Genomic DNA, 27,395 nt, shown 5'->3' with positions numbered 1-27,395 from the left:
CATATGCATTTCATAAAAAGCGGCTATAAACGCTTTTATTATACTAACTCGTCCGATCCAAGGCAACGTGTTCCTCCTTATTTGGGAAGGTAGCCAACTCTACTTATGTGATGCGATTCAATTGACAGAGCAAAATCGCCACACAGTTTGTCTCTACGATGTTCAAGGGTTTCAAGTTTGCACACACAATTAACGCATCTGCTTACTAACTAGAATAGTTCTTACCAAAAACTATACGACACACCCTGTTTTGAACACGTTCCATTATTGGTCACATGCAAATAGTAAGATTACCATTGAACAAAGTAACACGATAGTCTAAAAAAAAAAGGGTCTAAAATAACCCTGATGTGTTGTCAAAAGATCATTCGTACAGGTAGACGACTATGAAAACGTAATCAACGCAAACGTAAGTTTACGGACTCCGTAAAGTGAAATATTCCTGCAGGAATACGGAATTTATTTTATTGACTGACAGCAAAACTACCAGAAAGGTTGTTTCATTCCTTAAAGTATAAAGTTTGCATGTGTTTACACGGTTGTGGCTCAAATATAGTATGTAGGTCTACTTACTTGTACTTTATTATGTAGGTGTTTCGGCAAATGTGGTTGATTGTAACTACACTAATTAGCATAATTTATATTTGCATTTACGGAAAGTCCGTGAAAATAGCAGCGAAATTAAGAAATTTCGGAGTTCGAAAATAATTACGGATAGTTATTTATTTAAGTGTGAACATATATACAACTTTTGTAACATTTGTTGATTTATCTCATTGACATGTCTATTCCACTTTCAATTGACTTGATCAATCACACCCAATACTTTAACGTATTGCACATTTTCTAATTGAGTGTTATTGATGCGAATGATTTCATCTTGTTCTAAATTTAAGGACACCGACAGGGTGACACAAAGTGTCTATATTTAGTTATAATTAAATCCATATATAGTTCTAACTTCATCACGTCGAACCATTTATTTAACCATGAAAAAACAACAGAGTGCACACACTTTCTTTCACACACTACACAGCTGTAAAAGCAGAAAACTCAATCATTCTCTTCATTTCAGAGAATGTAGTAAAGGCCCTAGGCTTTTTGAATTCGCCGCAATTTAACAAAATCACCACTTTGAGATTTTCCGCCAAATGTTGCATTAGTAGTGGTCCAGCAATCTTCTGAAGACATGCATACATATCGAGAGTTATTTCACTTCCAATATCAAAACCATTTCTTAAAAAAATTATTGCATGGTTGTCTCCCATCAGTTTAGTTTACAACGAAAAGAATATTGATAGCCGGAAAACAAGCTGGAGATCAGCAGAAGACCGCCCTATCAAACCGAGTATAACACAATTGAGCTATAGGCTTGAAATCAAAGTTTTCCCCTCTTCTTGGTGGGAAGCCATACCAGGCTGTGAACCCTCACCTTAATTTAAAACCAGGGTTAACAAAAGGTATATATTCATACCTCAAGCAATTAAGTACATGCTTGGTGGCCCAAAAGGCGAAGTTTTAATAACTAAAACAATTAAACAAAGCTCACATCAATAAGTGAAAATCAAAAATATATAATAATTGTCACCATCAGGTTAAGCTTGTAATAATCAGTGAACAAATGAGTTGATCGTTAACATCAAAAGTTCAAAATTAACAACATTAGAAAAGAAATATTGTCAGTCCTTCTTAATGCGTATGTTTTCCTTGCCCGCCGTTTGGCTGTTATAACTCTCTTTTAACATTAAAAGAGAGCCAGCCACACAAGATGGGCTAAAAGGTTTTCCCTTTTAGGGTTTTACCTCACAAGTCTAAAATTGACATCGTTGGCCTAATACGGGTCGCATATAGGCACCTTTTTTTCGGGGGGGGGGGGGGCCACAGATTCATTACAAGACATAATATAATGATTTTGGGGGTTGAACAAAGAATTGACTAGAGTGGTATTCGAACCAACGACCTCCGGATTAACGTGCCGGCGCTCTACCAACTGAGCTATCTAGCCCTATATTGGCGGTGTTCCTAGAAATAATATAGTATGCAATCTAATAGAAAGCATACACAATATATAATTTTAATGAACAAGGGTATAGATTTCACAAAGAGTTAAGACTAGTCTTATTTACTCGTACTAACTTAAGACTAGCCTTAAAAATATAGGACTAGTCCTACAGTCAAAAAAAGTTCTTCGCGAAATTGACGCCCGGTTATTGGTATAGAATTGGTGGTTGGCGTTATGCACAAACAAAGCTGAAAAACATTTTGATTTCTTCACGTACAATAGATTGTGGCATGTGAACTACATTGTCGTGGGGGTGTGCCATATTCATATCCCACACCGGCAAGAACCACACCCCGATGCCACCGAATAGTTCCTGATTAATTAGTCCTATCTGCCGTAACAGATAATCATTTGCAAAGATAACAGACACGTAGGTGCTATGCTCACGGGGATGGGGCCCCTTAACAACAATGGGAACGTCTGGACACCGACGTCGTAGACGAATTATGGCTTCTCTTAAAAGTGTCGTTCTCTCAATGTAGCTCTCACGGGTCCACTGTGAGAAATGTGCCCAAGGACTGACCACAACGATGTAGTTGCATGTTGGGTCTCTGAGACCGTCCAGCACGTCTACTTCGAATCGGACGTCTTTCAGATAGACGCCGTAGCTCGCTAGAACATGAGGGTGTATACTATAAACCATTGTAGCATTCAGTGGTTTGTAAACCCTGTTAAAGTAGCAGCAAGAAACGTCGTCAGCCTGACGCTGTCCTCTAACACCGAGCATTGAGTGAATTATATGGAACCACGCCCGAGTTGTGGAGTCCCCGAGTAGAACTACGTTCCTGTTGCTGACACATTTCCTGACATTGGGCGCTTCAATCCACTTGTCATCTACGGCGCATATTCTAGAGTGCCAATTGTCCCCATACCAGTAACCCTGAAATGATGGAATAGGTTGGTCGGGGTGACAACGTGGAAGTGGATCTGAGAGTGATTCGTTCCCGCCTGAAATGAAAAATAATTAATCGTTTATGTTGACATGAGCACCTTTCTTTAAATGCCCCTGACACGTTTGGTAATTGCCAAAGACCAGGGCCAAATTTCAAAGAGCTGCTAAGCACAAAATTTCGCTTAGCATGATAAGGATTACCAACCAAATTTCCACGTGATTTTCAGGATAAGCAAACAACAGCTGATACCAGTAACAAGCAAAATGCAACAAGTGGAAATTTGCAAAGGTTGGTAATCAAGTTTTATAATCAATGAAGAAACTTCATGCTAAGCAATGTGTGTGCTTTTAGCAGCTCTATGAAATTGGGCGTAGTATTTTCACTCGGTGTATCGCAATGTGCATGAAGTAACAAATCTGTGGAAATGTTTGGCCTCAACTGATTATCGAAGTTGCAAGAGATGATGAATGACAACAACAAAAAACACTTGTTTTGCCAATTTTTGTGCTTTCAGATGTCCCCAAAAGCTTCAGTCCTGAGGGCTTTTATTATTTTTGAGAGAGAAATTATCCCTTTCTGAAAAACATGTTACTTCTGAGGGAGCCGTTTCTCAAAATGTTTAATACTCCGTTGCTTTTTATTAAAACCATTAATTTGAGTAGTAACACCATTAGTGTCCAGTCCCTTTAGGCCATTTAAATTCAAGCTAGTAACACCAGTAGTGTCCAGTCCCTTTAGGCCATTCAAATTCAAGCTAGTAACACCAGTAGTGTCCAGTCCCTTTAGGCCATTCAAATTCAAGCTAGTAACACCAGTAGTGTCCAGTCCCTTTAGGGCATTCAAATTCAAGCTAGTAACACCAGTAGTGTCCAGTCCCTTTAGGCCATTCAAATTCAAGCTAGTAACACCAGTATTGTCCAGTCCCTTTAGGTCATTCAAATTCAAGCTAGTAACACCAGTAGTGTCCAGTCCCTTTAGGCCATTCAAATTCAAGCTAGTAACACCAGTAGTGTCCAGTCCCTTTAGGCCATTCAAATTCAAGCTAGTAACACCAGTAGTGTCCAGTCCCTTTAGGCCATTCAAATTCAAGCTAGTATACCAGTAGTGTCCAGTCCCTTTAGGCAATTCGAATTCAAACTAGTAACATCATTAGTGTCCAGTCCCTTTAGGCCATTCAAATTCAAGCTAGTAACACCAGTAGTGTCCAGTCCCTTTAGGCCATTCAAATTCAAGCTAGTAACACCAGTAGTGTCCAGTCCCTTTAGGCCATTCGAATTCAAACTAGTAACATCATTAGTGTCCAGTCCCTTTAGGCCATTCAAATTCAAGCTAGTAACACCAGTAGTGTCCAGTCCCTTTAGGCCATTCAAATTCAAACTAGTAACATCATTAGTGTCCAGTCCCTTTAGGCCACTCGAATTCAAGCTAGTAACACCAGTAGTGTCCAGTCCCTTTAGGCAATTCGAATTCAAACTAGTAACATCATTAGTGTCCAGTCCCTTTAGGCCACTCGAATTCAAGCTAGTAACACCAGTAGTGTCCAGTCCCTTTAGGCCATTCAAATTCAAGCTAGTAACACCAGTAGTGTCCAGTCCCTTTAGGCCATTCGAATTCAAGCTAGTAACACCAGTAGTGTCCAGTCCCTTTAGGCCATTCAAATTCAAGCTAGTAACACCAGTAGTGTCCAGTCCCTTTAGGCCATTCAAATTCAAACTAGTAACATCTCTAGTGTCCAGTCCCTTTAGGCCATTCGAATTCAAGCTAGTTTGTACAATAAGTTAGTTTTGTATAATAAAGAGTTTTGATAATTTCATAGAACCTTGTTTACTGTAGCGCCATGTTGGAAAGTGCGCCTCTATTAAAGGACTGGACACTTATGGTAATCACTCAAAATAATTATTAGCATAAAACCTTTCTTGGTGACCAGTAATGGGGAGAGGTTAATGGTATAAAACATTGTGAGAAATTGCTCCCTCTGAAGTGCCATAGTTTTCGAGAGAGCAGTAATTTTCCACGAATTTGTTTTCGAGACCTCAAGTTTAGAACTTGAGGTCTCGAAATCAACTATCTAAACGCACACAACTTCGTGTGACAAGGGTATTTTTTCTTTCATTCTTCTCTCGGAAGTTCGATGACCGATTGAGCTCCAATTTTCACAGGTTTGTTATTTAATGCATATGTTGAGATACAACAAGTGAGAAGACTGGTCATTGACAATTACCAATAGTGTCCACTGCATTTAAACCTTTACTTGCTGAAGGTGCTGTAGTTTTTGAGAAATTAGTAAAACAAGTCATGTTTAGCACGTAGAAAAGTATTTACCAGTTGTGGTAAAATATACAACTAACATACAACTAAATATTTATAAAGCGCCTTTACATCAAGATCAAAGCGCTGGAAAGAGCAAGACCAATGGAACTATAAATACAACAAATTACATCTGATACGAGTGAGTTTTGAGAGATTTTTGAATAAAGGCAAAGAGTTACAATTTCTGATGCGTACTGGGAGGTTGTTCCATATTCGCGGAGCAATAAAGGAGAAAGTCCGGTTGTGAGCAGATGAGAGTGTTCTGATGGTTGGGTGTTCGGTTAGGCGTGTGTTGTCAGAATCGCAAGCTTGAGCGTGGCGGTTGGTAGAGAGCAAGGCAAGATGAAAAGCAGCCTGGTGCTATTCCTTGAAGACATTTAAACACAGTAACTAAAACTTTGAAAGTTACTCTCTCTTTGACCGGGAGCCAATGTAACTGCTGAAGGCAGGGTGTCGCGTGGTCATATTTCATAGCCTTGCAAATCAGCTTGGCCGCCCAGTTTTGGATGCGTTGAAGACGTTGGATGTCTGAAGTGCTAGATCCAAGAAGCAACCCGTTGCCATAGTCTAATCTTGAGAGAATAAGAGCACGTTTAGGTGGCATGTGTCGAAGTCCAGGAATTTGCGAATGCGACTTAGGTTTCTGAGTTGATATGTTGAGGCTGGAGCAGAGAGTTGTGATGTGGGAGTGCATGGACATTGACGAATCAAATACAACCCCGAGGTTGCGAACACTCTTAGAAGGCTTGATGACTTTGTTGCCGACCTGAAGAGATACCGAAGGCACTTTGTGTTTGAGATGGTCAGGACAAGCAATGAACAACTCTGTTTTCTCTTCATTGAGCTTCAGCATGTTAAGGGTCATCCATGACTTGATGTCAGATATGCACGAGGATAGCCGAGAGAGAGCTGAGGTTATGGATTGCGGGTCGTTCAGGTTGAATGGTATGTACAATTGAATATCGTCAGCATAAAGGTGATATTGTAGGTTATGCTTTCTGATGATACGACCAATGGGAATGGAGTAAATTGCGAATGACTGGGGCCTACAATAGATCCCTGAGGTAAACCGTAATTTAGACTGTGGTAATCGGAGAAGGATCCATCAATACAGATGCACGTTGTTCTGCCGGAGAGGTAGGACTTGAACCACTTTTGTGCAGCTCCTTTTACCCCGATGTCATGGGTAAGGCGGTCAAGCATGATGGAATGGTTCACCGTGTCAAACGCTGCACTTAGGTCCAGTAGGACGAGGAGAACATCTTTTCGATTTGAAACGTTCTGCATGATGTCGTCTTTGATTTTGAGGAGGGCCGATTCAGTGCTGTGTAAAGCTCTATATGCCGATTGTAGAGGTTCTCCAAGATTCCCTTAAGTCATGTAGTTGGTGATGCTCTTGATGGCCTGCTTCTCAATAACTTTATACAAGAAAGGAATGTTTGAAACAGGTCTGTAGTTGCATTGCCTGACCCTCAGAACATAGGTAAAAACATTTCTTTATCATGGTTATTTGCCTTTTTTTTTTAGAGATGTTGAGAAAACTAATTTTTTCTGCTATATGGCTGCCACTAATTTGCATATATTTTGTTAAAATTGCTTACCACTAATAATAACTTCAATTTTTTTTAAATCGTTTTATGAGATCTTCAAAACATGGGTATAGCACTCCATCTGTCATCTTTGCTTTCCTAGTTACCGAGATATTGAAGAAAAATGATTTTTCTGTAATGGCGGCACTAATTTGCATATTTATGATTATTAATTACCACTTATTAGTTTGGAAATGTTTTAATCCTATTCTGTGACCTTCAACATCTGGGTACAGACTCATCGCTTGTAATTTTTGCTTGCCTGGTTACAGAGGTTTGCTTAAAAGGGTTCAAAAAGGTCAAAAACATGATTATGCAAATAAGATGGTCAAAAACTCAAAAATTCGCTTGGGAACAATTTTTTTCGGATTCAGTACACAAAAAATGTGTTAAAAAGTCTGGTTCCGCACTTTTACCCCAAAATGCCTCAATCAGTCACTTTTTCCAGAAATCCGCCTAGACTATTACAGTGTGTATTAATACCAAGAGCCTTGATGCTATTCCAAACTCCTGAAGAAAGACTAACAGAAGTGCCTGTATTGTATTTGAAGAGTTCACTCTTACTATAACACATTGTGCTGTAGTGGTGTATAGTTTGGTTAACAAAGAGAGGTTGAGTACGTGTACTTCGAAGAGGACAAGGCAAATCATCCAGGACAATAGATTGCTTGGTCCATGGGCGTTCAAGTGTAGATGCTACTTGTAGTGCTGCAAGCAACAATGAAAACACTGCACTGTGTAAAAGAATGGCAGCCATGGGCTCGAGGATATGTGATGATGATGAAAAAAAAAAGTCAAAGTTATTTCTTCACGGATATCCACGCCACATCCTCCAGAAAGAGTCCGTAGTAATCAAAAGTGGTATCCAAACAGATGTATATCAAATAAAAGCTGAATTTGTAAAGTAGAGCTGGTGAAATCACAGTTTGTTCCAGAGAGACATGCAGGGTGCTACCAGTAGGTGCACTCCTATATTCTTCTAAAATATCTCAACTTGTAAATACGTTTTACGTGCAAAAACTAAGACGACAATTATTTGTGTGACTTGTTTTACTTTTGTGACAGGTCATTTACATTTAGCCCTTGCGCAGCGCCCTCGCTTGATCTCAAGACTCTCTCACTTATCATTGTCTATTGTTTAGCTTATCTGTTCCAAGAAGTAGTGAGTCATTCATACCACAGCACATGTACAGCCAACATTGATATCTGTTCTGTGGCAAAAGTTCCATCTATTTCATACATTTTTCATGGTACAAGTTAGAAAGGAGAAGTTTGGAAGATCACCTCATGATGATCTATAGTGACTAGGCTGGGGTAAGTCTATTTTACGTTGTATTTTAAAGTTGATTTGTTACTGCTTTTCTAGTCTCTAAATGTTGGGAAAGTTACTTTGATTTGGAACTTGGTTTAACTTCTTTAGATATTTCTTAGTGTTTCCTCTATTAAGTTTACTTTATTATTACTTCTATTAGTTGTATTGTTCATTTATAGCTTTAGTTTCATTTGTATTTGATTTAGTTTGAAAGCACTCTTATGGGTGTTGTGATCAAACTTTTCCTTATTTTGTCATTGTCTTAGACTAGAAGTATTCATACAGAGGTGTGTGGTTTTCCTTACTGTACCACCATTGGCATTGTGCAATGTCAGTTGCCTCTTTGTGTGAGAGTAGAAATGCACTGGGCATATGCTGGGTGATGTTTGTGGTTAGGAAGTGAGCATATCGATAGTCAGTATTGCTGTGCAGCATAGCTTATCGATATAGCATCCTTTAGTGTACACTGCCACATAAGGTTCAGTCAAGCAATTGATATGTGATCACTGGTGTGTTGCCTGCATGTTCTAGTCTTACACAGGGTTCTTTGTTTATTGTTAATCTTGATAAGAGTACACTGGGGAGAAGTAGGCTACTATTCTCTACTGTAAACTCATTATGTATTCGGTCTAAAACAAGTGCTGCCAGAGCTTATGTTTCATTATACAAGTCTTTGGAATGCAATGTTATTGTGCTGCTATTGGGTTTATTAATTCTAAGGTTTATTGTAGAACAAGTCTATGCACTTTGACTAAGTTTTGTGAATTAATTAATTAAGAGTCTCAAGTCAAAGCAATCACTTGCCTTGTACATTCTTGATTATTCTTTGATCAGTATTAACTTAAGGGTTGTGGTTCAAGTTCTTTATTAGTTCTTTATTCATAAAGATGTGATTGGACTAAGTTGAGTTCAAGGTTTATTGAGCAGAAATAGAGAAAGAGGTTATTTCCACATTTGCTTTAGTTATTTCCTAATTTTGTCTCTGCAAGTTAAAGCATTTACATGCCTTGTATTAATTCATTTTGGAATTTAACTTGACTTTACAGTTAGAGGCAAACTGTGTTATTGAGTTCGATTTATCTCTTTTGATTGCATTGGATTATCTGAGGATTATCATTGTTCTTTTCATAATTTACTTTGCTCAGTTGGTATTCTCCAAAGCTTAGTATTTATATGGAAATTGTTTATTGTATCATTTCAGGTTTATGCTAACGCCATAATAAAAGAACAAGACAGAGTTAATGTACATCATCCGCATCTTGTCACATTTTCTCGGTGTCACACTTTCAAAAACTAAGACGACAATTATTTGTGTGACCTGTTTTACTTATTTCTCAAAAACTACAGCACCTCAGAGCAAGTAATATTTTAAGGGAAGCTTTCGACTATCATTATCTTCAAACTGTGTAAGTTTAATGTCGATCTGTGGATAATGGAAATTGTGTTCCAACAAAGTTGGCATATCCCAGCCCCTTTAAACAAGAAGAAAAAATGGCAATACCGTGTTCAATACTCACCTTTGATGGTAATTTTTGAGTCAGGTATATTCACCGGGTTCCTGAAGTTTGGGCTAAACATTTTAAAATAAAAAGAAAATATTAGGCTTTCCTTGATAATTTTAAAAAGAAAACCACTACCTCGTCCATTCTGGACCTTTCCCAGCTGAACTGACTATAATAAATAACCTCATGTGTGAAAAGAAAAGGTGAGTAAGAATACGCAAAAATAGTCGCAGAATTATTCACGACGTCGTGAAAACATTTGCGACAAGTCGTGAAAAAATTCGCGACGTCGCCTAAATATTCGCGACTTGTCGTAATAAATTCACGACGTCGCAAAAATATTCACGAATTGGCGTGAATAAATATACGACGTCACGAAAATATTTACGACTCGCTGTGTCCCTTCAGGGCTACCATAATAACTCGATAACTCGAAAACTAAAGATAATTAAAGATGACGGGAGGGAACCAGGATTCAAAGTTGTAATCACAAACTTACAACCAGGATTCAAGGTTGTAATCACAAACTTACAACCTCGAATCCTGGTGCACTCCTTTCATCTATCTTAAGTTAACGGGAAGTCTTCCCAGCTAATGGAACGTGTGTTACGCACGATTGTGTCCGACGGTGACGATTAAGTCCGACATCATTTTTGAACCATTGTGTCCGCCCCATTGTGTCCGTAGAACCATTGTGTCCGACCCATTGTGTCCGACCCATTGCGTCCTACAAACCATTCCATTGTGTCCGACCCATTGTGTCCTACAAACCATTGTGTCCGACCCATTGTGTCCTACAAACCATTGTGTCCGACCCATTGTGTCCTACAAACCATTGTGTCCGACCCATTGTGTCCTACAAACCATATTGTGTCCGACCCATTGTGTCCGCCCAATTATGTCCTACAAACCATTGTGTCCGACCCATTGTGTCCTACAAACCATTGTGTCCGACCCAATGTGTCCGTAGAACTATTGTGTCCGACCCATTGTGTCCTACAAACTATTGTGTCTGCCCTATTGTGTCCGCCCCATTGTGTCCTACAAACCATTGTTTCCGCCCCATTATGTCCTTAAACCAATGTGTGTGCCCCGTCTTGTCCGAAGCATTGTTTTCGCCAAAGTATGTCTGATGAAACATGTTTGACACACGTTGTTTTATAAGTAAGTCAACGCCGTTTTGATTTCTTTGAGATAAGTCAATGTTTATTCTGGGCCCCCAAACTTGAACAGTGTTTTGCTAACACTAACAGTATTTTTAAAAACATGTGGCTGTGCTGAACATTAACCGAGTTGAATATGTTTAATGTACAATTTAGAATAATTAATGTTAATTGCTTAGAAAGCGCTCTATTTTCCCTAGATGATGCCGAGGGAGAACAGACCGCTCTGGGGATCGCCAAGGGACTCGTAATTTGAGCAACAGCACGAGTGAAAAGATTTTTTTTTTTTTAAATTAACCTCCTTACGATACATTGCCAGACGTGGTACCGATAAAAAAAAGCTTTCGTTGCCACAGGTAAATATTGATGTGGGTATTTGGCATTAATTTGTCGCTACGGATTTATTTGGTCATGTCCTCGCGGCTTTGTAAAAGTTCACAATGTTGACATTACAAAGTAATATAATAAAATAATATCGAAGTCTTATATAGCGCACGTATCTACCAAACAAGGTACTCAAGGCGCCTATAGTATATACAAACTGTCAGAAAGATAGGTTATTGCAGTGATGGATTCTGAGACCCAATTATGTAGCACTTATAAGGGTTTACAAGGTGCTACGGCGCATGAAGCAGCCAAAACCAGGAACACCGGGGCGAACCCCTTCTCTTTTCGATAAGTGCACTGGGTTATTTTACATGCGTTACACAACACATGGGACCAACGGCTTTACGTCCTATCCGAAGGACGAAGCAATGGTAAAGTGTCTTGCTTAAAGACACAAGTGTTACGGCTGGGGATTCGAACCCACACTCTGCTGATCAGAAACACCAGAGTTTGAATTCGGTACTCTCAACCGCTCGGCCACGACACGACACTAGCCGTGGCTAGATAGGGATAATCATAAGAACTTGGTTTGAAACAATTGAATGCAAGTTGTAGTATAATTTGGAATGGCAAGATGCTATAAAAACTTCTATAACATACATCAAATTGAAACTGAATTAAGCCCTTGCCACTCCACGTATACATCAAAAATTGCGACAAAACAGCAGCTTTTGCAAAGCAGGTCACATTATGTGATAGGGAAACAAAAACAAAAACAGTTTCTTTTAGCCACATGTTTAAAAAAATACTATTAGCAAAACACTGGTCAAGTCTTTTGGGGATTTTGGGGCGCATACAAAAATATTGACTAATCTCAAAGAAATCCAATCGGCGTTGACTTACTTAAACAACAACGTGTGTCGAACATGTTTCATCAGACATAACCTGGCGAAATTCGGACACAATTGGGCGGACACATTGGTTTTATAGGACATAATGGGGCGGACACAATGGTTTGTAGGACACAATGGGGCGGACACAATGGTTTGTAGGACACAATATAGGTCGGACACAATGGTTTGTAGGACACAATAGGTCGGACACAATGGTTTGTGGGACACAATGGGTCGGACACAATGGTTCTACGGACACAATGGGGCGGACACAATGGTTCAAAAATGATGTCGGACTTAATCGTCACCGTCGGACACAATCGTGCGTAACAAACGTGGTTTGGTTTGTAGGACACAATACGGACACAATGGGGCGGACACAATGGTTTGTAGGACACAATGGGTCGGACACAATGGTTTGTAGGACATAATGGGTCGGACACAATGGTTTGTGGGACACAATGGGTCGGACACAATGGTTCTACGGACACAATGGGGCGGACACAATGGATCAAAAATGATGTCGGACTTAATCGTCACCGTCGGACACAATCGTGCGTAACAAACGTGGTTTGGTTTGTTGGGTGTTGCCATGACTACCGGATGGCATCCGCAGCGGGATCTGGCCTGGTATATTTAATCTACCTCCATGGTATAACGTGCTGTTCTTTATCAGTTGGAGCCTTTTTAATTATGCATGCCGTGTGGTTTGTCAATAACTCGCTCTTATGTACAGAATCACCCGGCCACCCACCTGGTCATGTTTCCTGTATCATATGGCATTAAAAGATGCAACATTCATTGTACAAAAAGGAACCAGAATATTTCTCCTTCAAGCCTCGGTTTGGCTACACTGATTTAGTGGAAGAAAATCAAGATGGTCGCACCATGATAAAGACCATTCCCGGCCAATCCCATTAACAATGGTTTAACTTTCTTTAAAGGCAGTGGACACTATTGGTAATTACTCAAACTAATTGTTATCATAAAACCTTTCTTGATTACGGGTAATGGGGAGAGGTTGATAGTATAAAGCATTGTGAAAAACAGCTCCATCTGAAGTGACGTAGTTTTCGAAAAAGAAGTCATTTTCCACGAATTTGATTTCGAGACCTCAGATTTAGAATTTGAGGTCTCGAAATCAGATCTTTTTGGACATAACAAATAGAACAGCGAAGTGCTAATTAAAAAAACATGGTTGCCCTTCTATCAGGCTCTGCGGGTTGGGATGAATTAAATGTATGATGATATTGTTCATATGCACGTATGATAGAGGGACTTCGTTTAACCATGTTTCTGTACACTCATAAATAAGGGAATCAATGTGTGGTGAAGAGGTTTTCAACTAGTGGTTTAATCCCAACGAGGCCTGGTTCTTGATAATTTTACCGAGACGAAGTCGAGGTAAATTATCAAGAACCAGGCCTCGGCGGGTTTAAACCACTAGTTGAAAACCGATTCAACACACTTTGATTCCCATTCATAAATACCTTTTTGGTTAAAAGGCGTAATAAAGTAAGAAACTCTGTAAAACTTATCCGTTTCCGAGTGCTTGAGCTCTGTATTTGTCCACTTCCATGGTATGTTCAGTATATACATGTTAAATGTACTTGTACGATGTCCGTACGCGTGTGTTCTTGGTTCCGTTCGTGTGCATGCGCGTATAGTCTTGGTGCATATTCGCTGGTCTTCCTTTCACACACAGCGCGGCCAACTCAACCGACAGCGCCTGCATCGCCCGTAACAAGAAACTCTTGCATCAAGACTAGCGCGGACAACCGGTTATTAACACTGGTCATTATCAACGGTTTAAACACCCCCACGTGACGCGCTCTCCACCAATATGAACAGCGAAATTGTCTGAGGTATTTATGAATAGAAAATGAATGTCTAAAGTAGCAAAGTAATCCTGAATGAAATGTCTACAGAGGCTCATTGAATTCATGTAAAGTGAACAAAAACACACCTTTGGTAAGTTATAAGTATTTATAATATTTCATAATAATCATCAATAAACAATTCATTTTTATTATAATTCATATTAAACAGTTCATTATAATCATCAACAGAATGAAAGTTAGAATCAAAACATGTAAACATAACGAAGGTAAAAAACTAAACACAGAAAAAGACAAAGTGCAAATATCAAGCAAGCTGAATTGATGCTTTCTAAGACAACGTGCTGAAAATTAGGTGTGGACACTAACGGCGCAGTATGTAAACATAACAAAACAACACAAAACAAAACAGAAAATAGACAGGTACAAATATCAAGCAAGCTTAATTGACGCGTTTAAGATCACGTGCTGACATTACAGCAAAGTATATAAACATTACATGAAGCTGTTGACATATGGACACTACATGAACTCATGGTAACAATTTACAAGATGAGCAACATGCTGATATGCTATTATACATGCAAACTACAACATGGGCTTTAGAACTTGCATGGGACAAGCTACTCCAGCACAGAATGACAAATCATTTCAGTGTTCAGAAAGTTGGTTCGGTCTCATCATTGCAAAAAAGCAAGTCATCTGTGGTGTACCAATGATATGATGGAGACGATGGGATTGCGGGTTAGTGGTTTAGAGTGGTTGCGATGAAAACAACATTGATATATAATAGCTGGATGCACAAATTAGCAACAGAACTCCATTTGAGTCATGCCACTTACCAGCGGCAGCTGCTTCGTCGCCTTGTGGTAGGCTTTGTTGCTAGCCACACTTCGCCAGAGAGTGTCCTCAAGCCTATAGGTTAATCCCTGTCCATCTTTACCTTTCACCTAGATCCACATGCAGACGACCGCAAGTGCAGCTGCCAAACGTCACCTCGGACCAATCAAAACACAGACAAAGCTTACGTCATTGCACGTTTATCTAATGAAATGATTGTATCCAATGAAATCACTGTTTCTGAAAAGAAAGTACCTGTCTAACTTGGCATGACCATCAGCAACGCTTACTCTCACGGATCTTGTTGGGGAGATCCTCAATGGGGAATCGGCAAGAACCGGTTGCTTCGGAGGACTTTAACCTCGACTCAAATCAAGACACACATTCACAACAGAAGCAAAGTCACTGCATGCTCCCACAGGCACCAACATTACAATGGACTGCAAACAAAATTCACAGCAGTGACACATCACCATCTCTCCCGAAAAGCTACATCTCCCAACCAGTGCGTTCCTGGCTCAGACCTCCCTTTAAGCATCCATGAGTAGCGAAGCTAAAACGCCCGCGTCATGGAGTTGGTCTTCTCAAGGCCAGCATGCATAGATGGGCCTCATAACAAGTGTGGCTGTGCGACCAGAAAAAAACCAGCGGACCACAAGGGAGTGATCTCTCCACCAACCACCCATATGGAGCCTAAGGTTTGGCTGATGTTGATGATCCCAAACAGGATTTGCTGCTCGACACCAAGCACCATATCTACCATAGCCTTTTCTCAAGGCCTACGTTGATTGGAGAGCTGTGATCACAAGAGACCGGGACGGGAGAACAAGCACGTGCTCGCGTACGCGAGTGGCGAAGCCACGAGGGCCTTTTCCAACTTGTTTGCAGTTTTTTAAATTTTTCTTCATAATCCCAAAGGGTAGCAAACCAATCAGAAGCGACGGGAGTCAGCGGGTAAGCATCAATTTAACAAATTATGCAAATTAAGCAATAAGATAAATGATTCTCCAGTTTGTACTGATAAGAGTGGGCTGGCCCATGGACTAATAAAGAGTATCTGAAACATTCTACAGTCTCTTGACAGTGACTATAAGCAGGTTAGAGTATTAAAGGATCATTACAAAATTGGTAAGAAAAAAAATCGTCTAAAGATCACAGATTTACACAAAACTGACACGTTCTAATGATAATGATAGTGGAAAACATCCATTGAAATATTTCTGTCTGCAAGGTCATAGTTGATGAGGAATAAATAAAACTAGTTTCACGTTTGGAGTTTATCGCTCAGTGAGCGTTTTATTCATTTATTTTAATCGAGGTCATGCAAAATGTATGACCGTTTTTTTCTCGTGAATCAGATGGCCGATCGATCTCAAACCTCTACAGGTTTGTCAGTTTATGTATATGGAGGATTACATAAAAGTGCTTTCACTGCCAGCAACTGTTTTGTTAGCAAAACCAATTCTGTAATGTTCCTCTAACAACGAAAAGTCTCCAAAAGCGAAAGTATGGTCCCAGCTGATACCCTCCACAAGGAAGTGGTAAAAGGAAATTGGTTTGTGTGGTAAAAGCGTCTTTTTTTTATGAAATGAATATAGCTGGAAAGATGTCTTACCCCCATAGTGTATTATGTTTCACACAATGTCCCAAAAATGTGGTTTTCTAGATAGTTTGTAGACGCAAACTTCCACCATTTTGTTGGGTCAAATATTAAGTTCACAAAGCAAAAGGAAAACCAAGTGTGAACCATTCTATTTTAAAAATATTTTTCCAACCAAATCAATTTCCCTTTTATAATAAGTAGGATAGGGCAGTTCTTTTCAGAACTAAGCAGCCCCGAAATTGACTCCGCAGTGCAGATAGAATAAGACGCAAACAATTTCTCAAAGAACAATCTACGTAGCAAAGTACACGTTGGTGTTCCCGCAAAAGTGAATACATGTAGATACAAAACAAAACTAGACATTAGGTGTTTGCGAACAAACACAAAGCTGTTCCGTGTTCTTTTGCTTTGATTATGTGTTAACATAACCAAGGAGTCTATAACTGAAAAAAAGTTTGAAAAATACTGTACAGTGTCTTGAGTTACGGTGCCACTTCATGGGGTCACGGTAACCTAAGGCTAATATCTAACGCCCAAGGAGTCTGTAACTGAAAAAAGTTAGAAAATCGGTTGTGTAGTTCTTGAGATATGGTGCCACTTCTGGTTGACCCAGAAGTAGAGGTCAACTTGGGGTCATGGATTTTCAAAGTTTATTTTTAATGCCTTAGGAGGATAAAATTGAACAAACAGGATTGAAAATCGGTTGTATAGTACTTGGCGTATGGTCCCACTTCCGGTTCACCCGGACGTAGAGGCCAACATGGGGTCACGAGTTTTCACAGTCAATATTAATGTCAAGGAGTCTGTAAGTGAAAACAAATTGAAAATCGGTTGAGTAGTTCTTGAGATATGGTCCCACTTCCGGTTGACCCGGAAGTAGAGGTCAAATTGAGGTCACGGTTTTTCCAAATTTTTCTCCTATCCCCAAGGAGTCTTATAACTACAAACAGTCGACATTCTTAAAGAAGAATGTCGTCTTCCTGTGATAATTTATCTCGGAATGTCGACATCCTAAAAGTAGGATGTCGTCTTCCTGTGATAATTTATCTCGGGATGTCGACATCCTAAAAGTAAGATGTCGTCTTGCTGTGATAATTTATCTCGGTATGTCTACATCCTAAACGTCAGTTGTCATCTTCCTGTGATATTTTATCTCGGGAAGTCGACATTCTAAAAGAAGAATGTGTTCTTCCTGTGATAATTTATCTCGGGAAGTAGACATCCCGAAAGTAGGATTTCTTTTGTTGAAAGGATTTTACTTTTAGCTGTTCCGACTGGATCGGAACAGCTAATAATAAAAATAATAAAAATCTCGACGAAAACAATACCTGTTCCGACGGTAAGTCGGAACAGCTAAAAATCATTTTATATATACGTACCTGGTGAAAAGATAGTGGACGTTTTCGGTCAGTGTCATGGCGCTATGTGTAATCTTTGACGAGTGGCTTTTCATGGAATTTAGAGTATCACACGGTACACCATCGACCTTCTCGCATATTGTAGTCGTCATACCCATCGCCTTTTTGTTTGGATACTCACAATACCCCGACCAGTTGCCTCGACGTCTCACGTAGCAGAACCCCTGCGGCATTTTGCTTACGTCGGTCTGGTTGTTTGCCTTGTAGTATCCGGAGAAAGCTAGCCTGTCCTGGGCTGGCCAAACTATATTTCTCAAATGGTTAATAGCCTCGCCCGTGTGGACGAGAGTTAATTCAAATGTGGCATTTCCCGCCCAAGCTGCGGTTACATGCACGTCGTATGTACCATTGCAATAATCAGTTACAGACCCTGCGCAACTTGCCTTCGGATTCTTCACGGACGTCAATACAGCAAACCAAAAGTTACCGCCAGAAACACAGCCGTCTCTTGGGATTTCCAGTTTATTCGATTCAATTCGATAATGGACATCATCTCCAATTGTTATATTATCCAATGGCGGTGACACTAACGTTACATTTGGGGGAACAAAGCTCATCTTGCACTTATCCCATGGTGTCTTGCTAAGGTTGGAAGTTTTACGAAAGCAGATGTCGTTTTCGTAACTTAACTTGGGTTCGTAGGGTTTCTTTATGGGCTGGACCGGTACTTCCTTATGACGAGGGCGAAAAAGCGATTTCTTCTCGTCTACAGCAATGTTGGGAGACCCACCAGCATTCTGTATTCCAAAAGATAAAAGGAACAACAAATATTTATTGTGTTCTGGTCATATACATGACTTCAGTGCAGAACCTTTACATTCACAAATCGTCCAGGACCTGAAACCCATGGAGGTCTGAAACTTACCCTGATTTTCAGGCCGTAAATCAAACACAGACCCACAATGAGTCGAAAGACCCGTTCATACTTCCTGTGATTATGATTTCGAATGCGAATTAAATTTTTACGTCACAGCCATTATTTTGCTGCCAACATTTCGCAACCGTTGATTTACTTCAATCCTTGCGAATTAAATTCGATGCGATTTATAATGTCGAAATATGTATCGCATTCACATGAGCCGGGCTTAACTGTCGCCAAACCCATTTACCATTATTCTAACCTTAGCTCTAAGTGAATATAAACCACAAGGGAAACTGACTGGGTAAATTTTGAAATGATTTTTGGGGCTGAACAAAGAATTGACTTGAGTGGGATTCGAACCAACGACCTCCGGATTAACGTGCCGGCGCTCTACCAACTGAGCTATCTAGCCATAAGTGCTAAGCTATAAGTGCTTAAAAGCACTGGACACTATTGGTAATTGCTCAAAAGAATTATTAGCATAAAAACTGACTTGGCAACGAGTAATGGAGAGCTGTTGATAGTATAAAACATTGTGAGAAAGGGCACCCTCTGAAGAAACGTGGTTTTCGAGAAACAAGTAACTTCCACGAATTTGGTAGCCTATAAAATACAGAAAGAGAATAAACTAGCGGGAAGCGCGTGGAGGCAATGCCCACAACTAAGCCATATAGGTATACCTTTTGTAGTGGCTTGCCTTTACATAACAAAATACATAAACTAAAGACACACGCGTTGGACAATACAAAGGATGAAGATGACCGATTGATTACATAATTTCACCAAAGTGAGGTAAAAGTAAATAAATAATATTACTAACCACTTGTCTGAATTAATATCTACATGTAATATCTGGTATGTACACACCTTAAAGTTAGTATTCCTTGTCGAGAAAACATGTGAAGAGTTTTGTCGTTATCATATAAAACACATTGATGAGCTTTGTACACAAACATATGGGATCAGTGATTTTTTCCAATAACAAAAAATGCTCAACCCTGCCAGCTGGGCATGCATCAGATTCTTAAAAGGGACCCCCTGGAAGACTCATTTCAGCAAAAAAAATGTTAGTTGTACCCAATGTCACGGTTCATGTTCAGTTCTGCTGGACTATAAGGTGCTACATAATTGGGTCTCAGAACTCATCACTTCAATAACCAAGCCTTGAGTATAGGCATACCTTGTTGGTTGGTAGATACGTGCGCTATATAAAACTTCAATATTATAATATTATATTATTATTTCTGAAAAATTCTCATATTGAACTATTTTCCCCAAAAGAGGATTGAATAAACTTTATATTGAATTCAGTTGAATATCCAAGGAAGTGGAGGGCTTCCGTACGTTGCGTATTCTGCACAATATTTATATTTAGTATTTATATTAATATTTATGTTTTGTATACAGTAGTTGTTGTGTACATCGTTTGTGCATTGCTTTTTACTTGCCATCTTTTGTTTTAATTTGTATTATTATTTATGGTTTATTAAAACACTGCAACACAGCGGCTAAAAGCAGAAATGTACAGTCTACAAGAATAGTCATTAAAAATATTACTTTATTACAAAAAGAATGAAATGTCTAAGTATAAACACACAGGCAGCAAATTTGAGACAAAAAAAAACATTAAACAGAGCAGATTTTCTTTTTTGGTTAGATTAAAAACCAACCATCGTTTCGAATCGAAAGAACCTCACCACACTGATATCGGTATTTAAGTGATGAAAAAAGCAATAAATATTATTGGAACTGATGAAAAGCTACAAGGCAATAACTAAATAAATGGCAAGTTACTGCAAATTTAGAGTGTTCAATTTCCCTTTTATGAGCTAGGTCTGGGTGGGCACATCTTTTTAAAGACAGTTTTTTTTTATTTTCTTATTTCTACTTTTGCCCTTCCCTGGCTGGCCTGTGTTTGTTTATTGTATTGTCCGAAGAATTAAAATATATAAATAAAATAAAATAAAATAAAATAGTCCGATGACTTGTCTGGCGACCGCCGCCGCGAGCACGGAGCATAATGCAGCTCTACATATTATTGTTGATATCAAAATCATAGCACCATTATGCATGGCCATTTTGACCCACAGTTTTTAGCTCTTTTTATGGGATTGGTTGACGGTTTAAAGACTAACAAATGTCTCTCTATTGACACCCCCACCCACTCCCCCCCCCCCCCCCCAAAGGGGAAAAAAAGAAAGGTAAAAGCAAAGATCGAGACGGAGGGATTGTGTTGAGCACCCCTCCGTTTGTGTCAGTGTCATGAAAACTGTGACAAATTAAATAAAACAATCTCTTTCAAATGTTTGTACACAATGAACAAAATGGATATTAAGGGGGCATTACAGATTTTTTCTTTTTCTAACAAAACATTTGCTGACAGTGTAACAATGTATGTAATCCATGATATACCTAAACTGACAAACCTGTAGCAGTTTGATATCGATCGGCCATCTTGGTCACGAAAAAACACACACAAAAACACCGAATACACATCTTTTGCATGAATAATACACATCTTTTGCATGACATCGGTTAAAAAGGTGAAATGAAATGCTCACTGAGTGATAAACTCCATGAAATGGGAAATTATTAGTTTCAAGGTATGTTTTTTACTATCATCATCATTATGGCCATGTCACACGGGGTCATTTACAGGCAACCAGTTCCAGGCAATCTCCAAGAAAAAAAGGCATTCACATTTGAATATTTACATGTTTTTCTTGTGGATCGTAAGATATTGTTTGAAAAAATACCCATGTGCTGCCAATGTGGTCCTGCAGCTTGTTCTGCAGTTTATTGTTGCCTCCCAGTTACCTGCACAAGTTGCATAGTGTGACAAGGCCCTTAGACCGCATTAATGACAAAATGTGACGCGGTTTGGTTTTACTCTTCCAAGCAAAAGTCCGTGTTTCACCAAATAGATGGAGCTACCGTAATGTTTCGCTTTTGATATTATTTAAATTGTAAATCTCCACAATACCTGCATGTATGATACCAAGGAAGCAAAAACCACGGTGAATGCCATCAGTTGGAAGATTGTGCGGAACCGGCATTTTCGGTTATCCTTGACATCTCGGTGACTTGGTGATGGTGGCTTCATCCTCAGTTGTTGATGTTGATGATGTGGTTGGCGCGCGTCCGTATTTGTAAACACACAACCGTGTATAGGAAGGAAGACACAATGCAACAAATTCTGCCGAGGAGTGTCCTTACGTCTTATTTGGAAACAAGTCTACTGGAAAAATTGTATACACGTAATATTTATTTTTATTGATTGTCTTCCTGTGTTGTTGTGTGGTGATGTTAGCAGTATGACTGGTGCACCCTCAGTTGCGTTAGGCAGTGACCAATCAGATCACCAGAATATCTTATTAGAATATTTCATGGCCACCACAGCATGAAAAACTAGATTACTTGTGTTGAACACAAAAGGCATACCAATATTGGCAGTTTGCTTTAATATACACATTTATTATAGGAACTGTGTTTTTTTATTTATGAGTAAAACGATGTCACGAAAATAATGTTCGTCTCGCAGGTGAAACGAAAATGATTAGCATGTACAACATTTTTACTCGACTCCCTGAAAACATTGCTATGCGATTCTTTCTCAATTAAATATTGTAGTGTTAATTTGATTACATACATCTTCATTCACAGTGAGACGGGAAAACTTGATATACAAAAGGTATACAAATCTGTAAAGGCATTGGACACTATCAGTAATTACTCAAAATAATGGTTAGCATATAATTTATACACTTTTGGTAATGAACAATGGTGAGCCGTTGATAGTAAAAAAAACATTGTTAGAAACGGCTCCCTCTGAAGCAACGTAGTTTTTGAGAAAGAGGTAATTTCTTACTCAAATAGTAAACGACTTATAAGCGGAGGCCTTTTATTATGCATCTAAAAGCACACAAAGCAATGCAACAAGGGTGTTTTTTTCTATAATAGCAACATCATTTCTTTCTTTCAGTATTCTCTTGCTATTTGATGACCAATTAATCCCTAATTTTCACAGGTTTGTTTTTTTATGCATAATGTTGAGATAAACCAAGTGAGAATACTGGTCTTTGACAATTACCAATCGTGTCCAGTACCTTTATGCTGTTTTGGTATTGGATGAAAGCGTCGCAATTGTGGTGAAACAGAGTTGTATAATGTTTCTATTATCTTTCCCGGAGTTGTTCCGAACAACTGCAACTATCGATCCTTTGATTTCCAGAGCGACAATCTCTATAAACTGTTACGTCAAACTGTGCGAGTATCCTGGACTAATTGATTAAAGCGCCTGTGTATTAGGTTATCGATATTTTCTGCTTTTACAGCTGGGCGGAATTCGAACAAGTAGTGCATATACAACCCCCTGTTTGTTTTACACAGGTATTAAAAGAAATGGTTCAACATAATTCAGTATTACAAAATAATACGCAGTCAATTATTTTAACGGCAATTTTTGAGTGTATCCGCCCACACAATAACACTTATTTTTAGGTAAGAGTTGTTCTGTGCTGAGCTAATTTTTGTGCTTCTACGGGCCTTAAAGGCAGTGGACACTATTGGTAATTACTCAAAATAACCATTAGCATAACCTTTATTGGTAACGAGTTTATTGGAGAGGTTGATAGTATAAAACATTGTGAGAAACGGCTCCAACTGAAGTGACGTAGTTTCTGAGAAAGAAGTAATTTTCCACAAATTTGATTTCGAGACCTCAGAATTTAATTTTGAGGTATCGATATCAAGAATCTTAAAGTACAAGGGTGTTTTTTCTTCCATTATTACCTCGCACCTTCGACGAACAATTGAGCTGTTCATGTCTGACATGATGATCATCATGTTCGTTTCTCACAATGTTTTATACTATATACAGCTCTCAATTACTCGTTACCAAGTACGGTTTATGCGAATGATTTTTGTTGAGTAATTACGAATAGTGTCCAGTGCCTTTAAGTCTTGGATGATTTGTATTTACTTTGTGTTTATGCCCACACACTCATCAGCAAGATATGAACTATGCACATTTTCGCATTGCTCTCCAGAGTATGTAAAGCTCCAGGGTACAAAAGCTTTTCTGCTTCACCCAAACCTTAATGTTGTCCCTTAAATAATTATAATAAACTATACTTAATGTATACAAGTAATGTTGTAATTTAACCTCTTACAACCATTGTATATTATATGTCCAAGGACAGCATTGAAATAAATGTATATTGATTGATTGATTGATTGATATGTTCATCCACTGGACCTTCCATGATACTGTTATCAACTGTCCGTTTGTAAACAAATTTTGTTTTACAAGACGCAAAAATAACAATTTTTAATTCAAAATAAGCACATTTCCCTTCTCTGTGAACTAGTCTTGTAAAACGGAAGTTAGCCTGGGATGTGCGGCCCCTAAATAAAGCCAGGTGTGGCGGTTTCAACTTTCCGCCGTGTTCAGTTTTCCGAATGACCAAATACGGTAACATTACGTCATGCGATGCCTCCGCACAGCAAGCAAAAGTAGTAAATTTTTAGTGCTGTATTGAGTCATCCGTGTTACTCTCCGGTAGCTGTCATGGCGGTGTCCACGAGTACAACGAGCGGCGAACGCGTGGATCGTATGAGAGAATTTGGTGTGGCACAAGCAGTGTGACCTGCTTAAAGTTGTACGCATGAATACGTGTAAAGTGGGGCAAGAGAATGTGACTAAACAGAAAAGAATCGTAATAATAAACAATTTTGGGTCACCGAGAGAACTACAGTACTCGCCAGGGTACTCGCGGCGGTATTCTGGCTACGTCACCCGGAAAACTGAACACGCCGGAAAGCTTAAACCGTTCGAACAACGTGGTGAAATGTCCGGCTACGCCACCCGGAAAACTGAACACGGCGGAAGACTGAAACCGCCACACCTGCATTACAATCGATTGCTTCATTTAGGTACAAGTTCAGGGACACCTGTATTACAATCGATTGCTTCATTTAGGTACAAGTTCAGGGACTCTAGAAAGGTTTCGCAAGCTTGCGAATACATATACAGATACGGATATGATAACCGCACCCGTTCACGTCAGCCCCCGTGTTGGATTTTGTTTCGCAAACTATAGGTAGGCCTATGTTTCACTTCATTGCGCTCGCATTTTATACACTGCAGTTTCTAATCGTTTTGCTTGCAAAATGTCAAATGTCATAACTTGCAGTCTGTGATCAGAGGGACGGAGGTTAATCCACAAGAGGGCGCTATTTCAGGAAATTAAGTATTGGCTATCGGGTACACTAAAAGCCACGATCGCAGACTTTGAACCAAGTCTAACAGTATATAGCCCCAATGGACATTATAATGCGTTTGGGATCAACCTATTCTTCTTGGATCGACGTACGGTTCGTGCATAAGTTGGTCACTTCGTGTGGTTCAAAAAATGGAATATTAAAGACTTTCATGAATGAACAGATTCTTTATTCTTTGTGTTCAAGAATTTATTAGACTTTCATCAATTCAGAATATGATTGAGCTTCACTGATATGGGGAAAGTGTTGCCTTCTCCCGTGTGCTAACGGATAATTTAATTTTGCCTTGTTTTTTTTTTAAATCTGATATTGATAATTCTTAAGTGAACGAAGAAGGAAACAAAAATATTACCTCCTTGATTTTTTAAATATTATTTCACCTCATCCTAGATTAAATCAGGATATACAAAGCTTCCTTCTATTTACTATTGTAGTTCAATGACCGTTGATTGAACCACGTGTGTTTGTAAGTTATATTTCGCTACTGTTCCTTTTGGGAGGCAAAGAAAAAGGTGTTACATCTTTTGGTTGAAATGGTTGCTGGGCCTTTATTAATTTAGTTCACGTAGTTGTGCTACTAGTTTTGGTGTCTCACTAAAGATTCTGTCCCCCGTATTATGTGAAATGAACATGGGTTGGAGGAGGATGGTTCAAAAGAGGGCGCTCTCAGAAGTAGGGGACATAATCTCATGCGACATTGGCACTTGTTGAGCTGTATAGCAAATTTGTGATTGGATGCACTTCCTTTTTTTGGAGGTAAATTTGCTGCCTGTAAAGTGCCGAAGTGAATAAGTGTGTATAAGTGCACCAAGCAAAAAGAAAATAGTTCAGTTTTATTTTTTCGTAAAACAACAAATTCACTTTGCACTTTACAAGCATTTGCTTCATTACACAGGAGACATATAAGGCAAGTATTAAATATCATATTTATGTGCCGTAAAATGAAAACATAAAATCAAAGTATCTGGTTTCCCAAATACAAAAGCAGTAGCTATACTTTTAGATAAATTTTATAAAACCCAATTTTAAAAACAATCAGTGAAAACATTAAAAACATTTAAAAAGTTACAACTGGAAAGTTTTCAATATCACATTTACTTCCGTCTTGACTGTTGTCGGTTGCTCTTCTATGTTGATAACAGTGATTGGCCCGATGAAACAAGAACGACTCATATCAGGATAATACATCGGGGATGAAATGGCACACAAATACACGATATCATCATAATCAATGTCAGCTATCAGATCTAAGGACATTGATATCATATCACCATAATGTGACAATGTGAATGTATCGTTGTATTTAGTTTGCAGAATCTCCATCATGAATTGTGGGTTACCGACCTCTGATGAACATTGGAAATTTAACTCTGTTCCAGCGACTGCTGTATTACATTAAATGGGTCCAGCAGGGGAGCATATAGGAAAGGGGAAATACAACACGGATTACTTTACCTGCACCGAGGATACAATGCCGCTTCTATTTGTCTCTTTGAGGACGACATTGCACGTATACATACCAGAGTCATTCCGATATAAATCTTATATACCCAGTAATTCGGTAGTTATATTCAATTCATGCATGGTAGAGAAGTTAAACCTTGAGTCGGATGTGATGGTTTCTTCATTGCGTCTCAAAGTAATATTGCCTTCTCCCATCCCAAGGTATATATCTGAAAATCAAAGTTAGTGGCGGTACACTGCATGTGAACTTGACCGTCCTCCTTACGATCTGCTTCGGATGTTAGTATCTCTACCGACAGCATCGGTTGAGCCGTTACGACCAATGGGCTTCTACCTGTGTGAAGTGAACACCACATATACACCAAAGCAAGATACACAACAGTATTTATGTGTAATCTGTTCATGTAGAAGCAAGAAGTTGGATTGATTTGAAGATTGAGTTTTCTACGTCGATGCGTCTGTAAATCACACACCTTTTCACAGATCGATATCTAAACATGAACCTGCTCAGCTTGGAGTATTTTTCATTTCCGTCTGCGCCAGCAACACACTCCAATGAACTTCAACAATAAACACACATGATATTTTAATAAATAAACATTGCCAACTTGTTGAGACCAAGCTACACTGTAAAAGGGAGGGTTCGTTTATGATCCGATTCCAGGGTCTGTTTCGCAAACTATAGGTAGGCCTATGTTTCACTTCATTGCGCTCGCATTTTATACACTGCAGTTTCTAATCGTTTTGCTTGCAAAATGTCAAATGTCATAACTTGCAGTCTGTGATCAGAGGGACGGAGGTTAATCCACAAGAGGGTGCTATTTCAGGAAATTAAGTATTGGCTATCGGGTACACTAAAAGCCACGATCGCAGACTTTGAACCAAGTCTAACAGTATATAGCCCCAATGGACATTATAATGCGTTTGGGATCAACCTATTCTTCTTGGATCGACGTACGGTTCGTGCATAAGTTGGTCACTTCGTGTGGTTCAAAAAATGGAATATTAAAGACTTTCATGAATGAACAGATTCTTTA

At 39.1% G+C, this 27,395-nt stretch overlaps 1 protein-coding gene across 2 annotated transcripts; it reads right to left on the bottom strand.

The window, feature by feature from the left end:
- On the bottom strand, nt 1–26,731 carry LOC117293141 (NXPE family member 3-like). 2 transcript variants are annotated; one of them, XM_033775369.1, is made up of 5 exons: nt 26,350–26,731; nt 21,596–21,847; nt 17,712–18,487; nt 9,684–9,736; nt 1–3,010 (listed from the first exon to the last, which is right to left on the bottom strand). In XM_033775369.1, the coding sequence occupies exons 1-5, from the start codon at nt 26,410–26,412 to the stop codon at nt 2,235–2,237; spliced, it is 1,920 nt and encodes a 639-aa protein (XP_033631260.1). In that variant the 5' UTR covers nt 26,413–26,731; the 3' UTR covers nt 1–2,234. The 2 variants fall into 2 exon arrangements, with proteins under 2 accessions (XP_033631260.1, XP_033631270.1); XM_033775379.1 differs by lacking the exon at nt 21,596–21,847.
- Nucleotides 26,732–27,395: the final 664 nt, after the last annotated feature.

Source organism: Asterias rubens, chromosome 1, assembly GCF_902459465.1.
Source record: "Asterias rubens chromosome 1, eAstRub1.3, whole genome shotgun sequence".
Taxonomy (NCBI): Eukaryota; Metazoa; Echinodermata; class Asteroidea; order Forcipulatida; family Asteriidae; genus Asterias; species Asterias rubens.
The sequence above is the reverse complement of the archived record's forward strand: the minus strand, read 5'-3'. Positions and strand labels throughout refer to the sequence as shown.